The 19,460-nt window shown below is 43.4% G+C and overlaps 2 protein-coding genes and 1 long non-coding RNA gene across 12 annotated transcripts in view; 1 reads left to right on the top strand and 2 right to left on the bottom strand.

The window, feature by feature from the left end:
• The window catches only part of LOC104446618 (transcription factor bHLH121), a 50,959-nt gene that overhangs the window by 26,803 nt on the left and 4,696 nt on the right, over nt 1-19,460 (bottom strand). The gene's annotated exons all lie outside the window — the stretch shown is intronic.
• On the bottom strand, nt 2,273-7,760 carry LOC104439496 (disease resistance protein RUN1). Of its 8 annotated transcripts, none has more exons than XM_039308967.1 (6): nt 6,965-7,760; nt 6,283-6,531; nt 4,626-6,164; nt 3,787-3,865; nt 3,429-3,541; nt 2,273-3,364 (listed from the first exon to the last, which is right to left on the bottom strand). In XM_039308967.1, exons 1-6 carry the CDS (start codon nt 7,496-7,498, stop codon nt 3,296-3,298), a joined length of 2,583 nt encoding a protein of 860 aa, XP_039164901.1. In that variant the 5' UTR covers nt 7,499-7,760; the 3' UTR covers nt 2,273-3,295. The 8 variants fall into 8 exon arrangements, with proteins under 8 accessions (XP_039164901.1, XP_039164899.1, XP_039164902.1 ...); XM_039308965.1 differs by having other exon boundaries at nt 6,247-6,531; nt 6,965-7,758; XM_039308968.1 differs by having other exon boundaries at nt 3,429-3,457; nt 6,247-6,531; nt 6,965-7,758.
• On the top strand, nt 12,004-14,200 carry LOC120291504. Of its 2 annotated transcripts, XR_005549579.1 has the most exons (5): nt 12,004-12,078; nt 12,469-12,570; nt 12,685-12,795; nt 13,841-13,932; nt 14,104-14,200. It is a non-coding gene; the product is annotated as an uncharacterized LOC120291504 (long non-coding RNA). The 2 variants fall into 2 exon arrangements; XR_005549578.1 differs by lacking the exon at nt 12,004-12,078 and having other exon boundaries at nt 12,423-12,570.

The raw sequence follows: 19,460 nt of genomic DNA, 5'->3' as shown, positions 1-19,460 counted from the left end.
TCAGGACAAAAAACGGAGAAAAGAAAAGAAAACAAAGCAAAACTAGTTACAGATCCTTCTTCAACCTTACCCAGTATATCCGGTCAGTTGCCGCCCTTTCACAGATGTCACTTCTTCGAGGGCATCCACCCATTTCTGGATCGTATCCGGATTTTCTTTCTTCTTGTGTGCAGCAATTTTATCGGCGTAGGGACCCCTCCCATCCTTCATTTCCACATCCCACGCCGTGATCAAGAAGTAGATGGGCATGATGATCATTCTTCCCTCTTTGCGCCACTCGACCATCTGAGCCAGCTCACGAAGGCACGGCTTACTCGAGGCATAGTCCTCGGACAGGATCGGATGCCAATCTTCGACAGCTTGATCGACTCAGGGAGCTGCTTCTTGATGTACTCTCCTTCGGAAAGCTCTTCTTCGTCTAAGAAGGTGCGAACCCCGTGATCGACGAGGCTTCTGTAGAGAACATCGGTGAACCCATGTCGGGTGTCGCTTCCTCTGAAGCTCAGGAACACGTCGAAGTTGTTTCCCGTCACCGAAGCCGATGATACAGAACTCGAACCGCCGTAAGGAGCTTCTTTCGCCATCTGCAGCTGCAAAGGAGACTCACGAATGCTCGGAAAATTTCCTCGGACAGACTCTTGACAATGCCACGCTCTGCCCTGGTTGATTAATGGGAAGCAGGTGCTCCGTCCGTGCGGAATTTCTACAGTCAACTGATTCCTGGGCCTTGACCAGATCCGGTTCGGTCTGAGTGGTTCCTGATTTGAGCGGTCCGACGTGCCTAAACCTAGATCCAATGACCAGCGGATAAAAGCAAAGTAACGAACGGTTGTTGGGTGTGTGAAATCATTTGTCATTTCCACATATCTATCGTGGTTTTACTCCTATCCGACTCAATCTTTGTTAAGTGTTAATTATAAATTTTGACAAAGCATAATTTATTTCATGAAAAATAAACCATTTTGAGAATGTAACATTTATAAAATATATAAATGAAAAATATTTAAACATAAATTATATTGATAATGAAAATATTTCTTATTTAATAATTATTTCAAACTTTGACCAAATGCTATATGTGATGTAGAAATATATCTCTTGAAAGTTAACTATTCTGAATATATAATCGTCGTGCGATTAAAAAAAAAAAGCTAAAGTGAAGAAAATTGAGGAAAGGAATTGAGAAAAAAAATTAACGAAAAAGGGGGAGAAATGGCAAAAAATGAGGAGGTGAATTCAAGTACAAATTGACCAAAAATAAAAATTCAAGTGTGTCCAAAAGAAAATATTGAAAGCCAAATATTCAAGTATGATTCTCCTTTAATTATCATACTCTAATTAGTTTATTTTTGTGGAAAATAAAGGTAGATTCTTGTTGGAGGATGTGGTCAAATGATACATTGGATAGAGCTCGAGGTCCAAAGGTAGGAAATGACCCATCACATGCTTATTGCTTTTAGTCACCGTTAAATTACAAAGTTAATTATCAATACTCAATAGCCTACACGGGAAGATTAGTTTAATTTTTAACAAGATAAAATAATATCAGCAACCTTAAAGTTCTACCAACGCCAAAATTTTCCAATTTTGAATCCCACAAGACCTAGAATTTTGCAACTCGAGTAATCACTTGGATTGATCGTCACACCAACATGAATATAACCCATGATATAAATTACGTAGTGCTAGGCGTACTAAAGGGATACCACCTACTTAAAACAAGGTCCTAACCTAGATGCTATGTCAAAATTCCTGCCATGCGGTCTTTCCGGTATCTTAAATTATGGTGCTTTGGAGCCTAAAATTGTTCATATCTTGGACACCCTGTTGCCAACTCTATCGACAGGGTTATGAATTTCTCTTGATATACTTGGATGGTGGCTAAGGTTTCCCCCGGAGAACAAGGCATCATAGACAAAACCACGTCTTTGCGTGCATGGGTACATCTGGATTTTGCTGAAATTCGCAGTGGAGAGAGCACGTATGGAATATCTACGTTATGCTAATTTCACCGATATCATCGCAGAGACCGCCTTCTCTACCAAAGAGGACCATGGCAAAGAAAAGCAAGAAGCCCGGTGCTGCATAGAGGACTCTGCATGGCTTGCTGCCTCCTGAGACCAGCAATCTTTCCTCTGGCAAGACTAGTTACAGGGAGCCTTCGGAGATTGCAGACCAAGCCAAGTGACATGCTGAGTTTGCAAGGTGAGCGTTCTCTTTGTTTCAATAGACCTTGTTTCACGCTTTCCGCAATGATAAATAACTACAAATGAAACTCCAAACCTGTATTTTTTTGCCAGAATGGAAAAGTTTTCAAATACAAGAAGATTCAAATAAAAGAAAGTGAAAAGTGCCAGCCTATTTAGAGGCTAATCGGCCTTTAATATCCGCACACAATTCATTCCACTCTACATTGATTTTGTCAATCATTTCCAAAGCTTGATTTCTCTTCTTTTCCATGCTTGGATTCTCTCTCTTCATACTGAGGAACTGCTCGTATTTAATTCTTCAGTTCTTTAACTTTCTCCAATCTCATTGCCGACAGATATGATATTTCTGACTTTGCATTCTCAACTGTCTGCTTGCGTGCCTCAATCTCTGCTTGAAGTTGGGTTATAACTCGCTCATTGTCAGCCACACTCTTAGCTTTCTCTTCACATTGTTTCTTGATCAAACGAACTTCATCCTTGTCAGACGCCAAAAGAAACTTTTCCATTTTGAGCTCCCATTCTAACCCCTCACATTCAATGAGGATCTTTTATTGGGAAGAGAGGGAGTCACCTGAGTCTGAATAAAGTTCTGCAATTTGAGATAGACACATTGATATCCAATAGTAGAGACCTCTGGTGCATTTTGTTCGACTAAGAAGTTCAGTAATTCTTGCAATTGACCAAGTAGCTTGGGATTAAACACGATTGCCTGGAGTCCCTGACTCATTGTAATTTCCAACTCTTGCGATGCATTCTGGTATGCTTGAAGATCAAAATGACTTGCTTGTGACATCTCTGTCCCAGTATTTTGCTCTCCTGAGTCATCACTCAACAGAGACTCGATCTTTGAGAAAAGAGATTCCTCTCCGCCACCACGTAAATCTGCCTCGACAATTATAGGGGCTTTATCTTTGTCCATTGCTGATGATGACTACGGTTGAGCAGGAGGAGGAGGCACAGCAGAACCAATCGTTGCCAAAGAAGGGATAGTCGATGCTCTGTCAAGTGGCACATCTTCTTACTCTGTTGATAGCGAGATGCCAGTAGTTTCTGTCCCTCTTATCTGGCTCAACACTTAAGTTTGATTAATGTGGAAAAGAGTGTGTTGGCTTGGTTCTGGAAATCATCTGACAGCTGAATTTGGAAGCAACAGCCTGAAAGAAATACAGAATTATTCATTGATGGAGTGAGATAGAAAGCAAGACATCTGTAGTTTACCTTCACTCTATGCCACGTGGCGGATGAACCTGCAACAGAGGGAGAATTTTGCAAGTTAGAAGAAGCGCCCATAGTTTCAGTTATTGACTTGACAGAATCGGAAGATTTTGCTTGTGCTTTAGGAGGAAGAGGAGCATTAAATAAGGAGTAAAATTTTCTATTTAGCCCAAAAAATTAGTCTAAGGTCTAATCAGTTCCAACAGCATGGCATAGCTTGAAATAATCCTTTGACTGCCTATCCTTATGGTCTGGCAGCTTTCTAGCCATGACCTCTTTTAGCGTTCTACATTGCAAGGTTGAAATCATACTTAAATCTTACAGGGCAACTCAGATTTGACAATCTCAATGTACAGCATACCTTTATCCTTGCATTTGACACCCTGAATGGAAGAATGTCTGGTATTAGCTAGTTTGCTAAACTCCACCTGTGACAAAACCTGTGTAAGCATGTATTCAGTGCATCAAATAAGACTTCTACCATGTGTCAAACGGTTATAAAGACTGATGCTTAGATTCAAATTGACTGAACGTGAAAAAAGACCAAATGAGTTTTGAGATTTCATTGACGGTATCGATCAGACTATATCCTTGGAAGAGTAGCTCATCAAACAAGTCTGAATTAAAAGAGAAAAGTTTGAAGAATGGAATACCTTCTATGAGCTACTCATCCCAATTTATCAAAAGTACTTTGGATTAAGATCTTGAATATTACGGAAGCACCCCATAAAAATTTTAAGATACTAGTACAGAAGCCAGCGCTTTTCTGCAACACATTAAAGATTTAAGATACCAATACAACGTTCAATGCTCTGGATTGAATACATAACAACACCTCCCAAAAGCATGATTAAACTAACTGGCATAAATAGAAGTTCTTTGGTTGTATATCGCAGAAAAATACAAGAAAAAGTAAAATGCTCTTTCAAAGAAGTGGAGTCCGTACAAATTTGGATCCATCTTTCAACTAAAAAAGATGAAAGAAATACAAAGTCTTGATGACTCAAATTTCATTTGAAAAATTATTCTGCATGTGTTAATGGGAGAAAATGTCCCGTTCCTCGTAATTCATCATGTCATGCACTTTTTTCATTATTAAGAAATTCATTCATCTTAGTAAAAATTCCAAACATGACACGTGCTAATCAAGTGCCAACCTCCATCTATGTGGTCCAGAGGGAAAATAATAGTGTTGGTTACCTCAGATGAGCTTTCTGCCTCAATTATGGCACCCCTTGGCTTCTTGAAGGAATGCAGGTGTTCCACGCTTTTAATATCCTGAATCTTCGGACAGCCCTTAATTTTAATATCTTTCAGCTTCTTCAGTTTTGATAGATTGGGAAGTCTCTCAAGGCTTTGACAATACGAAACATTCAATGATGCTAAAAATATCAAGTTCTCCAGCTCATCCAGCTGTTGCAGGTTGCAGTGAGATATTCTGAAAATTCGCAAGGATTTGAACTCCCTGAGGCCTGCAACTTCTGTTACAGCACAGTCGAAAAGCTCAAATTCTGACAGGAGCTCCAAATACGAAAGATCTGGCAATCTCGTCTGCGATTTGTACTGGCGAAGTGAGAGGGTGAATAAACCCAGAGGAAGCTGCGGTAGCTTTTTCAAGTGAATGCAGCAAAGGGAGAGCTTTGTGAGCTTAGAAAGGCGATCCAACCCAACAGGTAGTAGTTGGATCTTTAACATAGATAGCTGCAATATCTTTAGCTCTGACAAACTCCCGAGCTTTAAATAAGTGTGTCCTTTTGCCTCAATTTGACTTTGGTCAGGTAACACCAGTTCCTGGGATCCATCAGCCAAGAATAACTCTGCCAACTTAACCAGCCTACTGATGTCTGGGATTGTATACATCAATTTAGAACTGACAGATAGGCTTATTAAAGTGGAAGGAAGCTTGGGCACTCTATGGAGCTTGTCACAATGAAGCAGATCAAGCGTTTGCAGATTGGGAAGTGTAGAAATGCTATCTGGTAGACCACGAATCCGAGAGTATCCAAGCCTCAAGACCCTCAATCTCGAAAGCTCCTCAATATCTCTAGGAATTTCCCCAGCTAAACTCCGACATCTTGAAGCATGCAGCTCTTCAAGGCTCTTCAACTTCCATATAGCACAAGGCAGCTCTCGTACAAAAGTAAAATCAATTTTGAGCACTCTTAAAAGATATAACTTATTGACAGTATTAGGTAATTCGACAATTCCAGTGCTTGATAAATCAAGTTCGATCAATGAAGCTAAACTCCCCAAGGACGTTGGTAACTTCAATATTGACCTACAATGATTTATTGACAAGTGCTGTAGCTTTTCTAACTCTGCAGACAGGGGAAGTTTAGTTATTTTGGTACCATTTAGTGTGAAGACTCTAAGAGATTTCACATGACTAATTGAATTGGGCAGCCGGATCAATGAAAGACAGTTGCAGGCACTGAATCTTCTAAGATTTTGCATAGGACTGATGGAGGTAGGAATTTCTTGAACAGCAGTTCCATCTATAAGAATCTCTTCCAAGGATTTGAGGGAACCCAGCTCTTCAGGCAACTTATTGAGTTCAGTGCAAAACCTCAAGTTCAGCAAAACCAAGCTCTCCAGACTTTTTATTGATGAACCGATTTCAACCAATCGAATGCACCTTTCAAGATTCAATCTCTCTAAACATTTGTAATGAGATAAGTCTGGAGTTCTTATCATATCATAACAGCCAGTGAGGTTCAAAACTCTCAATTTCTTGGCTTTCTGTCAGAAAATAGAATAACAAAAGAGTCAACTTTTCTGCTACAATTTGACAAATGAAATCAATAATAATGAACTTCTCTACCTTGATTTCATTCCAACCGTTCCATTTGTCACTGACCTTGCTCCAGGAAAGATCTAGAACAACCAACTCCGTCAAATCCAATTTTTCAGCAAGAAGATGCCGAGGACAACCTTGCCAATGGAGCCATCTTAAACTTGACAGACGCCGCTCAAAATTTCCTTCGAGGTTCGCCTGATCCAATCGAAGGAATCTTATGTTTGACGTCCTCGCGAAATGTGCTGGTCCAAAACTGTATTGTGACCCACTACCAAATTTGAGAAGAACTCCTTGAACACTTTCCGTTGCCTACATGTGGAATACAGGATTTGGATTACCAAGGGACTTGGCATTTCCACACAAAAATATGTGAAGATGATAAATGCTTAGAGACTTCAAACTAAAGAAACCATTTTATTAAGGATCAACTTGTTCAAAAAAAAAAAATGACTTGGAAAAAAATTCTAAAAAATGATGGCTTTCATCTCTTACAAAAATGAATGAACAACAAATATTTTCATCATCCACGAAAATAAGTAGACATAAATTGTTATCAATAATGAAAAATTTTCGTTAACTAATTATTTCAAGTAATATAAATGATCATTTTTAGAAAAATATATTTCAAATCATTTTTTCCGCTAAAAATATGCACCCCAATTAGTTTTCTTTCTATGAAAGGAGGAACATGAGTCGTAAGGCATACAAGTAAGGTAAAAACAGTGATGAACTTGTATCTTACTTTTTTATTCACCAACACAACTTGGGCTTGCTCGTGACTCCACAATCTACTGCGCTTTCCAAGTTTAAGATGTTCCTCTATGACAATATCCCTACCTAGGTCTCGAAGTTGATCATGCATCCATAACTTATCGTTCTCAATCTTAACAATAGACGAATTGACGAGGTCTTCTAATACCAATCTGCTTGTGGAATCACGGTCAGACCACAGGTAGTATGCAACACTTTTGTCCTCTCCAATGAAGAAACAAGCAATGTCCAGAAATATCTGTCTTTGCTTGTCAGGTAATGCTTTGATTATTACCATCAATTTCTGTTGAACTTGTGGCTCAGGTACTTTTCTCAATTCATTTAATGTCTGCTCCCACACCTCCTTGCTTTTAGAATATAAATATGACCCAACAACCTCAACAGTCAAAGGAAGCCGGCCAATAGTCGATACTAAATTTTTGGACAGAGTAGCTAAGTCAAATGGAGCAGGTCTCCCCCTGAAGGCATGAGTGCGGAATAGTTCATCGACTTCCTCTTCTAGCATTCCCCCGACTTCATATTTCAGGGACACTTCAAACTTATCTAAAGCCTGTTCGTCTCTGGTGGTAATTACGATCCTACTTCCAGAGCCTAACGAATCAAGAATACTTAAAATCGGTGTAAGTCCGGAGCTTGGTTCAATATCATCGAGAACAATGAGAACCTTCTTGTGCAAGAGTCTACTTCTGATGGACTTAATCCCATCATCAACAGAATGAATTTGTCCATGCGTTACACCTAGGAGGTCAGAAACCAACTGACCTTGCAAATTATCTACACCTCCTGGTTTTTGGTATGTTCTCTAACATTTTCCAGAAAGCTACAGCCATCAAAGAGATCAAATATTCTTTTGTAGATGAATCTTGCAATTGTTGTCTTCCCGGTGCCCCCTATGCCATGTATTCCAACTACATGAACATCGCTAGATTCCACTTTTAGTAATTTCATAACTCTTTCTCCATGATACTCGATGCCAACGAAGTTTCTGTTCAGTGCCCTCAACACATTTGCGACAAGAACATTGATGAGCGAAGCATCTTCGGGCAAGCTGTATCATGCGTGCACGTGTGCACAAGGTACACGCACAAAGATTAATGTAAGTCCAACAATATCTGAACTCTGAAGTAGTTTGCAAGAAAAAGTTCACGCTCTCCTTTCAAAAACTAGCATACAGCAATCGGCTTTAGACAAACAGGCCATGCAATTAGTGGTACATGCTTTTACTAAATCAACAGAGACAAAGCACAGTATGATGAGATGCAAAGGCTGCCTGCTGCATCCACAGAAATTAAGCAAATCAATATCACTCTACACTGACATATTCTTGCAAGAGGTAGATTTCCTGTGGATGCAATTTCAAGAGGAAGAACATTTTTCTGGACCATATCGATATAAAATCACAACCATAACCGCTGCCTCCCATTTAATGCAGTGATCGAACGTGGAAAAACTGAGTTATAAGATATGTGTAAAGCTAGAACAATGAAATTTATCAACAAAACCGAAACATTAAGTAATGTGGCAAGCTGGGAGTGAGAATGTTAACAAGCGGATCACATTCAGTACCAGATCAGAGGGAGCTACATCAGATATCGATACACGTTGCAGCATCAGTCTAATTAGATTAAGCAAAATTGAAATAAGCGCTGCCTTGGTATTTGGATGCTAGGTTACTCAATCGAACTTACTCAATTACACTCACCTATCAATCTCCAACCCTGGGATGGATCCCACATAGCTGAGAGCTCTCTCCCATTGCCCAAGGGTCTGTGGGTAGAATCCTCTCCGTCTATGCCCGGCGATAGCCTCGCCGTAACCGTCGGATCTGTTTTCACGACCGAGGGCGTGACTTGGTAGAAGACGGGCATGATGATCCGGCCCCAATGGCTGGGTACAATCTCATCCAGCTCTCGGAGGCACCATGCGCTCGATGGATAGTTCTTTGACAGGATCGGAATGACGATCTTGGAATGACTGATCGCATCGAGAAGCGACAGCTCAATCTCCTCTCCCAAGAGGCGTCCCCCATAATCGTTGAACATGCGGACCTCCTCTCGTAAGAGCCTATCGTAGAGATGATCCACAAAGCCGTCGAGAGCATCGTCTCCTCTGAAGCTCACATACACATCGTAACTCTCATCCCCAGAATACTGGATGTCCATCTACTTTCAAAATGAAAATGGTTTCCGTGTTGGGTGGCCTCCTCCTCTCAGTTTTCGTCTCCCTTCCTTCTCTATTTCAAAGATCCACCTCCCAGTTTTATACCATGGGAGTAGGTGTACGAGGCGAAGTGCATCACCATACAAAAGTCGACGCGTGGCAAATTTGGGCCTACCTGTCAGTCTTAACTTCTCCGTTAAGACTCCCTCTCTCTCCCCTTTACCCTCTCTCCTCCCCTCCGTTTCTGCCCACACCTCTCTTTCCCTCTTCTCTCTTACTTCTCTTTTTTCGAGAAAATTTCCCTTGTTAGTCTGACACACGCAAGGGAAAAGACAAGAAAAGGAGAGAGAGGGAGAGGGGTGGGAAAGAAGAAAAGAAAGCGAGGGAGGAAGTCTTCTTCGGTCATCTTCGACCGAGTATCCCCACTCCCGACGCCGCTGCTCCCCACCGCCTCGACGAGCCGCTCCTGACGCCGTTGTTTTCCCGGCACGCCCCCGCCGCTGCTGCCCCGAGCGCCGCGGCACCCTTGCTCGCCACTGCGGACGTGACTTTGCAACTTGTCACCGCCTTCCCTCTTGTAGTCAGATCCGCCTCCTCGACGTTCTTGCCGTTCCGTCACCAGCGTCGCTGATTCTGTTCCACCATCGACGACGCTGCTGTTGTTCCGCCACCGACGATGCCAACGACGACCAGGTCGCTGTCTCGTTTGTCCGAGCAGCTGCCCACGACGACTTCTGCCCCTGCCCGCGACCCTCTCTCTCCCTCTTCTCTCTCTACTTCTCTTTTCTCCAACCGCCACCACCGTCACCAACTCTCCTCCTCCTTCCGTAATAGACTCGCTCCAAGCGCCGCCGCAGCCGGACTCGTCATCTTCCTCAAGCAAGACGATCGTCAAGGCAGTGGCGGCCACTGTGGCTAGCTCGCTGGTCGTCGCCACGCTGTTCTTCTTCGCAATCCAAAGGCGGAGACGCCGAAAGGGTCGGACCATGGACCGGCGGAGGCGGGAGGCTTCACGCCGATGCCTCGCGGGGACTTTGCGCGGTTCGGAGGGCATATGATCAAGGGGCTCACACGGACGCTCATACATGGCTGTCACCGCCTGTCCGGGGGCGGAACGCCTGTTCCTGGGTATTGTTTTTTCCCATCCACCATGGACGACACTCGCAGCCAGCCATGGACAACACTGCTCGACCTCAAACTCGGAGCTTTGGTTAGCGCTCGAGTTTCGAGCTCGGCCTCAAGCTATCTCACCGCAAACGAAGCTCAACGCAGTCTCCATCCGGCGGCTTGCCGTCCCTCCTTGACCTGAAGCGGCCATGAGCCGACTCGAGCTCGAGCCATGGCAGACGCAAGAGGAAAGAAAAGAGAAGTGGAGAGAGGAGGGGGAGAGAGAGTTGTGGGCAGAAACGGAGAGTAAATGAGAAAATATTGGGTACGTCTTATGTATCAACGTGGCAAACAAGAAGGCGCTCGCAGCGCGACACGTGTCCTCGTGGGACCCACAATTTCAGGCGCTCATTTTGAAAATTTCCGGTACTGTAGGGTTTACAGTCGCGGGTTCTTTCTTTGCGCCTCTCTCTCTACCCTCGCTCTCTCCCCCCGAACTCCCTCTCTCTCTCGCCCTCGCTTTTTCCGATTGCCCGAAGCACCGCGAGCAACCGGCGAACCAGGAGGATACCGGCGAGACGACCGCGAGCAACCGACCGGCGTGCGACCTCCCCTCTCTCTCGCCTTCCGGCGTGCGACCACCCTCTTTCGACCGACCGGCGTGCGACCTTCCTCTCTCTCGCCCTCCCTCTTTCCGGCCGGCGAACCACCGCGCCGCACCTCGCTCCCGGTTCCGGCCCCAACTCGTCCGTCCTTACTCTTTCTCTCTACTCGCGTCTCTGTCTGCCCTCCCTCTCTTCGACAAATAACCACCGCGGGACCAGGCGAACCACCGCGCCCCCCTCTAGCTCCAGATCCGGCACCGGCTTGTCAAGGTAATTCCTCGCTTTCTCTTTTCTCTCTTTCTCTCTACGACGGGGTGACGGAAGGGATTTTATAGGAGTTCGGCGATGCCCGAAATGTCATTAGTAGTATGCTTTTACCCGTAGTTTTTCTTTAATCTTGGGTTTGGCTATTCATCATGCCAGTAGGACATACTCCGAAAAGGCTCTAAAATGAGTGCTATTGTTGCAAATCATGGATAGTCCTTGAAAAGCCAGATCTGTTGTTCTTCCATATTGATGTTTATATGTATATTCCCCAATAACTTTGCTGAGATGCACGGCAAATGCATCCAGTCTCAATTGATTATTGTCATGCGGTGTAGATTTTTATTGCCTCCGAGATCATTTGGTCATATTTGTTTCCGTGTGTTTGCGATGCTTATGGTATAGACCTATGTGATCTCCCCGATGATGATTTTTTTTTTTTTTTGGTCGGATTTTAACTTTCTCTCGTATTTAATCCAATTGCAGGATGTGGCGGTGAAGGTATTCTCGATGCAAGAATATTCAAGAATTGATAAATTCCTTTAGACAAGAGGTTTGTTTTCTTTTTTTGTTTTACTATGTCTCATGAGTTCTCTTTGTTTCTAATATTATTCAGCCAGGACATGCTGAGGGTCGCTTAGACTTTTTAATTTGAATAAGGCATCTCTCGTAGGACATGATATGCAGGCTATGTCTTGCTCTAAGCCTGTTGGCCTGTCATTGACTTGTTAATTGAAATCATGAAAACATCGTTATGATAGCGTTTAGTGATTGCTGGATGCGAGGTGGCTGGTTTAATTTTGATAAGGGCCTTCCTTGACAGGTTGTAATTGCAGTTGATGGTCTAGATTCAGGGCGAGGCGGTGAGGATAATGGGTTGACCTTTTAGTTGATAATGAGCCCAAAAAGTGATCTATATTATCCCAGGATGTGACGAGTCAACATCGAGGTGCCAAATGACTCCATCTATTGTGTCACTTGCCCCTACATCTTCGATTGTTCTTTTTTTCTTTTTTTTCCTTTTCCTGATAAGAACTACATAGTCAAGATGGTTTAGGAAGAACATTCTGAAAACCAGTGTGATAAAGAGATGAAGTAAGATTGACCAACATGTTCGAACTGCATGCATTTATCTCTCTCTCTCTCTGCACTTGTATGACTAGCCCGTATTTTATTATTTTATAAAATTCTGAAGCCTTTTAATGACCAGAATTTTTGGTGCTTATTCTGTAGCAACTGGGATTTTTTCCCCAAAGCACGGATATAGTTTATTGATGTTGGGAGCGGCACTTGGGCTTGCTGGTTTGCCTTTACATTGTGTGATTTTTCTCCACTGCAGTTGTTGATTCATTTGTCCTTGTAAGCTCTTTCCTTCCCAATGGTGGTCCAACTTTTTCCGGTAATCGCTCTTGATCATATGTGTTTGCGATTCAGTACCCTGGTTAGTAAGAGCAATGAATTTTTCTGGATGAAGAATATCTTTCTTGTATTAGGGTGAAAAATATGCATGCATTTAATGAAGTGCATGTTGGTTGTCGCATTGCTGTCCATGCAGATGTTTAGACAGCTGGAGTTGCAAAGGAAGCTTTGGAAGGGCATTGCATATATGACGGGGTTTTGCAAACTCCATATCTCGTATTCGCGCCATACGGATCTTAGCATAAAGGTAATTACATCTGCTGCCCCCTGGTATTACGTTTATCTCGGCAAGTTGTGACTATCCTACACCGTGGATGTACACTTCCTTGCTTTTGATACAAAAAGGAAAAACTCCTCTCCTATATCAAGTTTTCCAGTTGAATTTTGAAAGATGCCACTTCCAATTGACCATTTGATCAAGAGCGATTACCATTCAAAGAGTCACTAGTATGTCAATCACTTGTTTTTAGTTTTCACTTAAAAACAGTTAAAGTGAAATCTGTTCCTCGTAGAAGGGCAAATGACGTGAAATATGTATAAACCTGATGAATAAGGGATGGCATTATTCTATTTCGCCGTATAAGCTGTTTCACTTTGAGAAAAGTGGTGAAACATTCATTGATGTCTCTGGCAACAAGAACTTTCATTGGCTGTTGACTTCAAATATGCCACACGTTCAAGGTTCTGCTCATCTCCTTGGATCTGGTGTTACCATTTTCAACGTGACCGTATATAAGTCACACCCATTTGCGTTGTGTTTTACGTGTCATCATTCGGGAATCGAACTCTCTTGTTTCCCTTGCTTTGAAAGATAAACTTAGGTGCTAGCATGATTTAAACTTGGTCCCTTTAACATGAGGCATTTTGTGTAATTTGTTCTTATATCATGAATTGGTGGGAATTTGAAAACTGAAGCAAGTGTTGTGAGCGCTTCCTTTTGTGAGAATGTACTAATGTTATTTTAAGATAAAATAGTACGGAAGCCTGGTCATTTTCGTTTAGACAGTTCTAGAATCTGTTGTTTATTCATCTGTTATTCATTGATTATTCTGTGGGGAGGTTATGATTTATTAGCTTGGTGAATTGTTATGACTGGCTGGAAATAATTGTCTTAGTATTTTGTGCTGCATTTCAGTTTCTATGTTAGATATATACGGCGTGTCATAATAATTTTGTCTTGTCTTTGAATATATGCGAACATTAATTTGCTGATATTGTTCTCTTACATTTTTACTTTCGAAGAAAGTAGGTGGGAGATTGTTAATTGACTGATATGCTAACTATTTTTCCAGGTTAACAATGATCGGAGCGAGACTACACAATCCCCAACACCACGATGATGAATCCTCAACCTTCAATTCTAGGGCAGCAACCGGCTTTAGCTGTTGGTGCTTCTCCTTATCATGCTATACTACTAATTTCATAAACTAAATATAGTTGTCTCTACGCTAGACTATCTAGAGCTACATGTTAGTAATTTCAGCGTAATTAGAGATTGTTTCCTCTTTTCTTTCATTTGATGACTGATCGATGTTAAAAAAAAAAAAAATTGCAGATAAGCAACTTTGCTAGCATGTGGTTCATTCTCCTTTTCGTCTCAATTTTCGCAACTGGTATTCTTGAGCTCTGTTGGAGTGGTTTCAGCATTGAGGATTCGTGGAGGAATGAGCAGTGCTGGTCATCGGTGGTACATCTGCTCACCTTTTGCTGTGTTCCAAGGGCTTCTTAAAGTGCTTGCTGGCATTGATACCAACTTCAGTCACTTCGAAAGTAGCCGATGAGGAAGGAGACTTTGCTGAGCTTTGTGTTCAAATGACATCGCTTCTCATTCCTCCGACCACAGTTTTATCGTGAACATCATTGGCATTGTAGCAGGTGTCATATGCGATTAACGGTGGGTATCGGTCATGGGGTCCACTGGTTGGCCCGAACCATTGATTCGTCTTTTGTTATTTATTGTGCAGTATTTTATTGTTTGATCACAAGAATGTAACACTTTCGAACTTAATTCAGCACTTAAAAGGTCGAATACATAACAAGTTCATTGGTCAAGCTTAAGTCGATGCCTTTATTAATGTTCCCACAATTATCTTGTAAATTATGGCTTTATTAATGTTCCCACAATTCTCTTGTAAATTGTCAACAGGTCTCTTATCAATGCAAGGCTCTACGGAAAGCATTTCCCGCACGTCAATTAATTCTCTCTCACACTACTAATAATTGAAACGTGATGTTGTGTTCTTTGTATATTGTCAAATTCAAACTCGACGGATGAATTATTGCCACTTTTCGATTTCATACTAAGTAGCAATCCCTTGGACTCGCGGGTTTTCCAAGATTAGTAGGGCAGCAAGAGCTTTGCCTTGCAAGTTAACTAGCCACAGTTTGGATCAAAAATAAAATCAACATCTAACAAGATCATTTAATACAAAGCTTTGTTCTGTCAAAGAAAGCTGAAGGTACTCAAACGTAAAATTGAAATAGCAAACTCCAAACATAAAACTGTTATTCATTCAAATCGACAATCCGAAGTAAGCAAAAAGCTTTCCCTATGTTAGGTACTCCAAGAGATTTATGCACACAAAGTAGCCCCTGTTAAAAACATTGCATCTCAATTAGCATGTTATTGGACAAATTGGCCATCTTTCTTGGTACGACTCTTGCCAACTCATCTTCTCATGAAACGCAATACTCACATTATCAAAACATGCCAGTACCTTCTTGAAAACACATTGAACCACAAAAGAAAAGTAAACCCCTCAAATATCTTTGCGAGTGCATGTAGAACCAACCTTGGTAACAAGAACTTCCTTGAAGAATTCTTTTGAAGAAATCGTATGAGCAAAAGAAAAAAACATAAACTAAACCATTCAATCACAGTATACATCTGACCAAAATAAAAAAAATCGTAGTATGCAAAATAGTGATCTTTATCCACTCTTTCTATAGATGACCCATAGCAAAAGACCTCGCATTTCTTCTTGTCAAATATGTGGTTATGCCTCTTCATCATCCTCAACCATAATCCTCTTGCATGCTTCGTAGCACATGAACATCGGTAGGGAAAACCTTAATGACAATAAGATTCTTCTTCTTGCACATTAATAAGTCCATAACTCTTTAAAACCTGTCCACATCCATATAAGAAGTCATCGACTTCCCTCAAGCTCTTTTAACATGACCCGAAAAGCGAGGGCGTCCACCAATTTTAGATCTTTTCCTTCACCCGCAATATGACACATGCAGCACGAAATTTAGAATAAGAATGCTAGCAAATAAACCCTTTAGTTTATCGAATAAAACTTTTAGTTTTCTGTTTTCAACAACAAAAGTGAAACTTTTAGACCCTATTACCCCACATGCTCATTAACATGTAATGCAGCTGCATGTAGATTGTACAAAAAAAAGGCAAGAAACCAGCCAGACCATCGGTTGAAATGTGCCCTGTACCATTGGAGTGACGAGACCTCTCTAGGGCACTTTGAGGTCTCACAAGAAACCCGGGACCATCCAATGCACGCTGAACTGTAGCTCTATGTCCATATTCCTGCCTTGACCAACTCCACTACCTCATTAGGGTGCATCAACAAATGAGCCTCTATTATTTGATCCTTATTGAAAAAGATTTCAATTTCGAAATGCTGGTAAAGGAGATATTTGTGCTCGAAATATTTGTAGGTGATTCTTCCACCTTTCCTATATATCCCAGTTGGCAAGTCATCACAAGTACATCCGAAATATATAAAAGCGCTTGATTGTAGCTTGGATTTGAGAGACTTCTTCACTTGTCAACTTCTTTGCACACGCAACCTCTTGATCCTTCCCCGTAGAAATTTTACTTCATATGGAGCGTTACTAGGCGATCTCCATTCAATATCTCACCAAGAGTGTCTGTTTCTCGTCCAAATAATCTTCATTCCTATCATCCTCATCATCAAAGAGCCCAACAGGGCCATAAATTTCTTCCTCTTCCATGCGCTGGATCCCGAACTCAGATGGGTAAACAGCCATGGAAAAAGTTGGACCACCATTGGGAAGGAAAGAGCTTACAAGGACAAATGAATCAACAGACTGCAGTGGAGAAAAATCACACAATGTAAAGGCAAACCAGCAAGCCCGGTGCCGCTCCCAACATCAATAAACTATATCCGTGCTTTGGGGAAAAAATCCCGGTTGCTACAGAATAAGCACCAAAAATTCTGGTCATTAAAAGGCTTCAGAATTTTATAAAATAATAAAATACGGGCTAGTCATACAAGTGCGAGAGAGAGAGAGAGATAAATGCATGCGGTTCGAACATGTTGGTCAATCTTACTTCATCTCTTTATCACACTTGGTTTTCAGAATGTTCTTCCTAAACCATCTTGACTATGTAGTTCTTATCGGGAAAAGGAAAAAGAAAAAAAGAACAATCAGAAGATGTAGGGGCAAGTGACACAATAGATGGAGTCATTTGGCACCTCGATGTTGACTCGTCACATCCTGGGATAATATAGATCACTTTTGGGCTCATTATCAACTAAAGGTCAACCCATTATCCCTCACTTTGCCTCGGTCCTGAATCTAGACCATCAACCGCAATTACAACTCCGTCAAGGAAGGCCCTTATCAAAATTAAACCAGCCACCTCGCATCCAGCAATCACTAAACGCTATCATAACGATGTTTTCATGATTTCAATTAACAAGTCAATGACAGGCCAACGAGGCTTAGAGCAAGACATAGCCTGCATATCATGTCCTACGAGAGATGCCTTATTCAAATTAAAAAGTCTAAGCGACCCTCGGCATGTCCCGTGAATAATATTAGAAACAAAGAGAACTCATGAGACATAGTAAAACAAAAAAGAAAACAAACCTCTTGTCTAAAGGAATTTATCAATTCTTCTGAATATTCTTGCATCGAGAATACCTTCACCGCCACATCCCGCAATTGGATTAAATACGAGAAAAGTTAAAATCCGACCAAAAAAAAAAAAAAAAAAATCATCATCGGGAGATCACATAGGTCTATACCATAAGCATCGCAAACACACGGAAACAAATATGACCAAATGATCTCGAGGCAATAAAAATCTACACTGCATGACAATAATCAATTGAGACTGGATGCATTTGCCGTGCATCTCAGCAAAGTTATTGGGGAATATACATATAAACATCAATATGGAAGAACAACAGATCTGGCTTTTCAAGGACTATCCATGATTTGCAACAATAGCACTCATTTTAGAGCCTTTTCGGAGTATGTCCTACGGCATGATGAATAGCCAAACCCAAGATTAAAGAAAACTACGGGCGAAAAGCATACTACTAATGACATTTCGGGCATCGCGAACTCCTATAAAATCCCTTCCGTCACCCCGTCGTACAGAGAAAAGAGAAAAGAGAAAGCGAGGAATTACCTTGACAAGCGGTGCGGATCTTGGAGCTAGAGGGGGCGGTGGTTCGCCGGTCCGCGGTGGTTATTTGTCGAAGAGAGGGAGGGCGACGAGAGACGCGAGTAGAGAGAAAGAGTAAGGACGGACGAGTTGGGGCCGGAATCCGGAGCCGAGGTGCGGCGCGGTGGTTCGCCGGTCGGAAAGAGGGAGGGCGAGAGAGAGGAAGGTCGCACGCCGGTCGGTCGAAAAGAGGGTGGTCGCACGCCGGAAGCGAGAGAGAGAGGGGAGGTCGCACGCCGGTCGGTTGCTCGCGGTCGTCTCGCCGGTATCCTCCCGGTTCGCGGTTGCTCGCGGTGCTTCGGCGGTCGGAAAAAGCGAGGCGAGAGAGAGGAGTTCGTCGGGGAGAGAGAGCGAGGGTAGAGAGAGAGGCGCAAAGAAAGAACCCGCGACCGTAAACCCTACTGATCGGAAATTTTCAAAATGAGCGCCCCGAAATTGTGGGTCCCACGAGGACACGTGTCGCGCTGCGAGCGCCTTTGTTTGCCACGTTGATACATAAGACGTACTGTATTTTCTCGAGAGGAAATGGGGTACCCCTAATAGTGCCACGCAATCCGTGCTCTGAACCATTCAGAGCGTGACACCTGGACAAGTGTCAGTCCACGTCGTCCACTTCTCCGTTTCAAACCAACGGCGCGGGAAGTTCTCCCTCTCCTCTCTCGAGCATAAGCCCTCTGACGCTCTCTCTCCTCTGCAGATCGTCTCTCTCCTCTCTCTCCTCTCTCTCTGTCCCCTCCGCCTCTGCTGGTTGCTTCCATCGTCCCCCACCGACGCCGACGCCGACGCCGACGCCGACGCCGACGCCGCCGACGCTCCTCTGCCTCCCTCTCGCGACCTCCGCTCTGCTCTCTCTCTCCCCCCTCCGCGAAGTCGTGCCTCTCTTCCAGCGAAACGCGACGCCGACGGCCCTCCGCCTCCGCCTCCGCCGGTTGCCTCCGTCGCCCTCGACTCCGACGCGGACGCCGCCTCCGCCTCCTCCCCTGGACCCGACCCTGACGCCGACGCTCCTTCGCCTCTCTTCCAGCAAACCCCGACGCCCCTCCGCCGGTTGCCTCCGTCGGCGTCGGAGTCCGTCGGCCCCGACTCCGACGCCGACGCCTCCGCCTACGCGCCCGACGCGGACGCCGACACCAACGCCGACGCCGAAGCCGACGCCCCTTCGCCTCCCTCTCGCGACCTCCGCTCCGCTCTCTCCCTCTTTCCTCTGCGGAGCGCCCAACCCCAACGCCGACGAACCCCTGCTCGCGTTTTGGCCTCCCTCTCCGTGAGCGAAGGTCGCTCTGCTCGCTCTTTCTCTTTTCCTCCGCGAAGCGCCCCCTGCTCCTGAACGCGGACGCCGCCAACATCGTCGCCTTCCCAAGCCCCACCGATAGGCATCCCATTGGCGACTCCCGTACGTCCCAAGGTTCGTTTTCTTTTTTCTTTTTTTTTGGATTCTACTTGGTAGAATTTGGTGCCATGTTAATACTCTT

Source organism: Eucalyptus grandis, chromosome 3, assembly GCF_016545825.1.
Source record: "Eucalyptus grandis isolate ANBG69807.140 chromosome 3, ASM1654582v1, whole genome shotgun sequence".
NCBI lineage: Eukaryota > Viridiplantae > Streptophyta > Magnoliopsida > Myrtales > Myrtaceae > Eucalyptus > Eucalyptus grandis.
Note: the sequence above shows the minus strand (reverse complement) of the source record. Positions and strands in the feature narration are given on the sequence as shown.

Bases quoted from the DNA above. Each gene is read 5' to 3' on its own strand.
- LOC104439496 (XM_039308965.1), bottom strand. From the start codon at position 7,498: ATGCTAGAAGAGGAAGTCGATGAACTATTCCGCACTCATGCCTTCAGG. The intron at 3,542-3,786 runs GTATGCTGTACA...CTCCTAAAGCAC, and splicing joins TGTCAAATGCAAGGATAAAG to AAGCAAAATCTTCCGATTCT. The intron at 3,365-3,428 runs GTAAACTACAGA...TATTTCTTTCAG, and splicing joins CCACGTGGCATAGAGTGAAG to GCTGTTGCTTCCAAATTCAG.